The sequence below is a fragment of the Acomys russatus genome, chromosome 5 (genome assembly GCF_903995435.1).
Source record: "Acomys russatus chromosome 5, mAcoRus1.1, whole genome shotgun sequence".
Lineage (NCBI taxonomy): Eukaryota > Metazoa > Chordata > Mammalia > Rodentia > Muridae > Acomys > Acomys russatus.
The window spans coordinates 75494528-75500600 of NC_067141.1; the positions used below are offsets into that span (position 1 = coordinate 75494528).

Consider the following 6073-nt stretch of genomic DNA (forward strand, 5'->3'; position numbering starts at 1 on the left):
AGAGCACAGATGCAGGTGTTAAGGTGTTAGTACCTTAGTCAAAAAATCTGAAGCGTCATTCTGTGGGTTTTTCTATTTTGGGGCTAGGGGTGGGGGTGGTGTCATTTACTCTAGGCTTAGTGCTGCCCTAAACTTCTCCTTTATACTCGGAACAAGATGTTGCGTCATTTTCCTTAGCTGAGGTTGGGGAGCGAGTGTGTGTGTGTGTGTGTGTGTGTGTGTGTGTGTGTGTGCGCGCGCGCGCGCGCGCATTGGCTGTTGCATCCACAAACCTTCACTTCCTTTCTTTATCTACTGCTCTTGAGGGACAGCACAGGTCTGCAGCGTGAGAACAGCGCCCAGAGAGCCTTTCTGACAGATGCGCGCAACGCTCCAGCAATCCGCCTGGCTGCAAAGTTTCCTCTAGCCGCTGACACCCACTTCCCATTCCCCCAAGCTGTCATGCTGGCCGGGTCCCCTCGGGATCAGGGAAGGGCCAGGCTGCCTAGTGGCAGAACCAGTCTCACAGCTAAACTCCGACCCCAGCAGATAGGCTGTCCAAGGCACCCCAGCGTCTCCGCGTCTCGAGAACGCCAGCAAGGTTCCCTTCTGGCTACAGAGAACTTGGCACTGGAGGTAGACGAGGGAGCTGCCGGGCGCCGAAGGGAAAGAGGGGCGTCCTTACGGGAGCGCAGCAAGGAAGCAAAAAGAGAGGTGGGTGCTGGAGCGAGCGGGGATACTTGGAGGGAGCAGGGACTCGGGAGGCGACTGGGCGCCGCAGGGGGCGCAGCAAACCAGACTCTGGACGAAGCATGAACAGGAAAGGGCGCGCTCGCCGAAGCCGGTGGGTGCCGGGGAGGTGCTGGCTCCGCAGCCGGCCCGGAATCTTTGGAACCGCTCAATCGCGGGTAGGAGGGGGTGCTGGGGGTTGGGGGTGGGGGCACCATTATCGGGGGCGTGCCTTGGCGGCGATTGGCTGCGGGAGCCTGACGCGCGGCCCTGGGGGCTGGCTGGGGTGGGGGGGTGGCAGTGGGATTGGGTGGGTGCTGGGTGCTGGAGCTGCCAGCCCCGCGCGCTCAGAAACATGCTGAGGTCCCGGCGGCTCTTCCAACAGCGGCAGCGGCTCCAGCAGCAGCGGCGGCGGCGGCGGCGGCGACAGCTCTCGACTCCGGCGGAGAAGGCGCCCGGCGTCCATGCCTCCGGCCCCGAGCCGCGGCTACCCTGACCTGGCCGCGACTTCCCTGCACCGGCCCCGCACCCCCTGCTCCTGGGGTGTTCTCCAGCCGCGGCCCAGCCCCGCCACACCCCCCGCCCCCGGCCTCCGCAGCTCGGCATGGGCGCGGGGGCGCTCGCCCTGGGCGCCTCCGAACCCTGCAACCTGTCGTCCGCCGCGCCGCTGCCCGACGGCGCGGCCACCGCGGCGCGGCTGCTGGTGCTAGCATCGCCGCCCGCCTCGCTCCTGCCTCCAGCCAGCGAGGGCTCAACACCACTGTCGCAGCAGTGGACCGCCGGCATGGGCCTACTGCTGGCGCTCATCGTGTTGCTCATCGTGGTGGGCAACGTGCTGGTGATCGTGGCCATCGCCAAGACCCCGCGGCTGCAGACGCTCACCAACCTCTTCATCATGTCCCTGGCCAGCGCCGACCTGGTCATGGGGCTGCTGGTGGTGCCTTTCGGGGCCACCATCGTAGTGTGGGGCCGCTGGGAGTACGGCTCCTTCTTCTGCGAGCTCTGGACTTCGGTGGACGTGCTGTGTGTGACGGCCAGCATTGAGACCCTCTGTGTCATCGCCCTGGACCGCTACCTCGCCATCACGTCGCCCTTCCGCTACCAGAGCCTGCTGACACGCGCGCGAGCTCGGGCCCTCGTGTGCACAGTGTGGGCCATCTCGGCTCTGGTGTCCTTCCTGCCCATCCTCATGCACTGGTGGCGGGCCGAGAACGACGAAGCGCGTCGCTGCTACAATGACCCCAAGTGCTGCGATTTCGTCACCAACCGGGCCTACGCCATCGCCTCGTCCGTTGTCTCCTTCTACGTGCCCCTGTGCATCATGGCCTTCGTGTACCTGCGGGTGTTCCGCGAGGCCCAGAAGCAAGTGAAGAAGATCGACAGCTGCGAGCGCCGCTTCCTCGGTGGTCCAGCCCGGCCGCCCTCACCTGCGCCCTCACCATCTCCAGGGCCACCACGCCCTGCAGACTCACTAGCCAACGGGCGCTCCAGCAAGCGGCGGCCGTCGCGCCTCGTGGCCCTGCGCGAGCAGAAGGCTCTCAAGACGCTGGGCATCATCATGGGTGTGTTCACACTCTGCTGGCTGCCCTTTTTCCTAGCCAACGTGGTGAAAGCTTTCCACCGCGACCTGGTGCCGGATCGCCTCTTCGTCTTCTTCAACTGGCTGGGCTACGCCAACTCGGCCTTCAACCCCATCATCTACTGCCGCAGCCCCGACTTCCGAAAGGCCTTCCAGCGCCTGCTCTGCTGCGCTCGCAGGGCGGCCCGCAGACGCCACGCAGCCCACGGGGACCGGCCGCGCGCCTCCGGCTGCCTGGCTGGAGTTGGCCCGCCGCCGTCCCCCGGAGCTCCCTCGGACGACGAAGAAGACGATGCTGGGGCCACACCGCCCGCGCGCCTGCTGGAGCCCTGGGCGGGCTGCAATGGCGGGGCGACCACTGTGGACAGCGATTCGAGCCTGGACGAGCCGGGGCGCCGGGACTTCTCTTCGGAATCCAGGGTGTAGATGGTCAGGCTCTTCGGGCGGGCGCACTGATGCCGGTCCCTATAGTCCCGGCCTGGACACATGTTCTGCGTCCCCCAAAGGGAGAGAGCTTGCCCGGGCGCCCCTGAACCGCTCCCGGGGGGAGAGAGGAAATCTTTGTTTACTCAAGACCGAAAGCAGGTGAACTCGAAGCCCACAGATCTTTGAATCATCCGAGACGTACAGAAAAGCTCCACGCCGACCCTTGCACAAAAGGAAAGTTTGGGAGTAGTTGGGGGAGTGTGGTTTACTGATTTGTCTTGGGTTCCTTTCTCTCCCTGGTTAGGCCTTTTGAGTGTATTCGTAAGTGCGCCTTTAGGCATTTTTCCCCAGGTAGTTTTTGACACTTTCTGCAGGGACCCGCGTGGAAACTAGGAGGGGAGGAGAACGAGGAGGATAAAATCACCGGCCGCCAGGTTCCACACCTAGGAACCTAAGTAGTCAGCTCTGGTTTGGGGTGGCGCTGGGGAAGGGTGATAGTTAGCCAGGAAGAGGTTCCTTTTGCTTTCTAAAGAAATTGCATGTTAATTCCGGAGTGTTCTTAAAGCAAAGGGAAAAGATGGATACAAAACAGAGATCTTTGGTTTCGAGAAACTTTAAGCTATTCGTGGAACACACGGTCCACCTTGCTTTCTTCTGGAGGGCAAACCCTGTCCCCTGTGCGCCTCGGTGGTCCTGCTAAGGGTATTCTACCTCACTCTGTGCACATTGCACAGCAAGATAGAAAGACTTGTTTATATTAAACAGCTTATTTATGTATCAATATTAGTTGGAAGGACCAGGCGCTGAGTCTCTCTCTGTGACATGTGACTCTGTCAACTAAAGATAGGACAGACAGGAAAAACAAAAAACAAAAGGAAACAGTTGAGATTATTGCACATGTGGCTAAAATCAAAGGAGACTTTTATTAAAAGGCAGTGGTTGAAAATGCCATTTTGCACAGTGTTGGGCATTGTAAAGTCCATAGACATTGTTAACTTGCACAAAAAAATATTCAATATTTTTAATGGGACAGGGAGGTGGGCAGATCTTAAAAAGCTAAAATAAAATTCAAACTCAGTTTCTCTTGTCTATTATGTTATTGAGTTGATTTATTGGGAAATTAGTTTTTATACTCTTATCATGGTACTGTAACTGTATCCATATTATAAATATTATTATCTTACGTATTTTTATTATTTTTTAATGTCCAAGTGCCCACGTGAATCTGCTGGTGAAATTTAGCACTCATGTATATTCTGTTTCCTCTTGTGTGTGTGACCAAGTATTTATACTCTGGTGCAACCAACTACTGTGTGAGGAATTGGTCCATGTGCAATAAAACACCAGTGCGGCACAATCGAGGTCATGTACCGTGTGTCTGTAAAGGGTTGGTGATGGTAAAAAAAACAAACAAACAAAAAAAAATGTTCAGAATACAGACTGGCAGCCCTTTGAATATCTCGTCATGACTCAATCATGAGCAAAATGCCTCTAGACCAAACAAGGCGCTCACCTACCGAGAACCACAGATTTGCCCTAAATTTTCACAGTCGGATTCAAAGTGTTCCAGACAGCTTACGCACCTCAAAGAGCCCATCTGCCTCACTTGACTGAAGCAGGGATCGCTTATCTTTAGCAAGAGAGAGCCAGGTAACAAACACAGCAGCAACTGCCCACAGAAATACAGGTAGGAAGGAGGGACCCACGTTGCCCACTTAAAATGCGGTGAGTGGCTTCCTAACTTATTTTTGTTTCCCCATTGAAAATCACAGTGGATTCAGATTTCTCAAGTGGCTACTTAGAATGGGGGAAAACTTTCATGATTAAGCAAAGTTGTATAAAAAGGCTTCTGAAGTAATATTCTCTCTCTCATACGTACCTAGAGCCTTTTCAAGAGAAGTTCTGGGTGGGCAGGAAAGGCAACGTTAAATTTCTAACTTTTGTTTAACTTCTTAATGGAGTTTTAACAGCCAACGAACAGAGTATTTTTCATCAAAATTAGTTCCCGAGTAAGGTTCGATCCTGAGATTTATTGTACATTCCTCAAGTCTGTTTACTTAATATGTTTAAATGAGCTTTTCATTTCACGACTGGACCGTAATGTAAAATGAAAAGTATAAAATTTTGGCTCAGGCTCTAAGCTTCTTCTAGGCAGAGGCAGGACCCACACCATCCTTTCTCACAAAGGCATGTCTGAAAGCTGAGGGGACAGTCTGAAAGCAAAGCGGTTGATGGTGCTGGCCTTGTAGAACCCTGTGGAAGGAAGGCTGAATGAATGGCAGCCTTGTCAACAAAGGCCCCTCAGCAGTCCACCACCCATGTTTCCAGAAAAAGAAAGAAAGTGAGAAGAGAGAAAGAGGAAAAAGTGAAAGGAGGGGGCGGGGAAGGAAAGAATGATGGTAACGTTTTGAAAAGAAGATTATTTACACTTATTTTGGAAAATGCAAATCCATCTCAGGATAAACTGTAACACCATAAGTGCCCCCCAGCAACTGCCCTTGTCAGTCACTGCCCCCCAACTACAACATAAGTGCATTTTGTTGGAAGGTTTTTATTCATAACATTAAAACTCAGTGCCTTTAGTTTCCTCTGAAGCCCCCTGAAGCTCCTGGTTAAACACCTTGCTGTCTACAGGAGTACCCTCACCCCAGGGCCTCAGGCCTCAGCTCTGAAATCGTGAATGCTCTTTCAACTCTAAGAACAAATAGTATAATTTAGCTACTGGGTAGACGTGTTCAGTCTCCTTAGAGAACTGGGGGACGTCACTCGGCTGAGGGGCCTGCTTATATGGGCTTGTGGGAAACCAGGAAAGATTTTTCTGTTCCCCTGTGTTCTCCAACAGGGCATCACGGAGACTCGCAAGCATCCTATGCTTCTGAGTTCACATGGAACTACCTTGGGTGGTTCCTTAGGAGGGTGGCGTGTGTGGAGAGATGGTGGGAGCTGGCAGGCGAAGGGCAGTGTACGTACAAGGAGCTGCCCTTACCCTTGAACTTGTGCACATCAAGATGCCAGAGACAACCACTTTAATTTCATAACAGTGGACAAAACGCAACCATGCATTGGTGGCTTGCACACTGGGGATGAGATAGGGCATTTCATGTTTGGGAGTTGTGGAATAATCAGGATTTTCCGGGATATACACACTTATCCTCCCCCCACGCTCAGCAGTGGACATTGGCATGGTGTGTACGATGGGCCCTTTACTAGCTCACCACTTCTGAGCTTGGCCTGTTGAGCCTATTTTTCTGCTCTGTGCTTTCCTTGGAACTGGGATTATTAATAACTCATAAGTGCCTATTGGGAAACCTTTCCTTGTTAAAGCACATTTCCCCCAACTTATTTAAATTTCACATTGTG

The 6073-nt window shown here is 54.0% G+C and overlaps 1 protein-coding gene across 1 annotated transcript; it reads left to right on the forward strand.

Moving 5' to 3' along the window:
- Nucleotides 1-1019: 1019 nt before the first annotated feature.
- Nucleotides 1020-3119, forward strand: Adrb1 (adrenoceptor beta 1). The gene has a single exon (XM_051146849.1). The coding sequence runs from the start codon at nucleotides 1313-1315 to the stop codon at nucleotides 2711-2713; it is 1401 nt and encodes a 466-aa protein (XP_051002806.1). The 5' UTR covers nucleotides 1020-1312; the 3' UTR covers nucleotides 2714-3119.
- The last annotated feature ends 2954 nt before the right edge of the window (nucleotides 3120-6073 follow it).

Coding starts and splice junctions, on each gene's coding strand:
- Adrb1 (XM_051146849.1), top strand. CDS start 1,313: ATGGGCGCGGGGGCGCTCGCCCTGGGCGCCTCCGAACCCTGCAACCTG.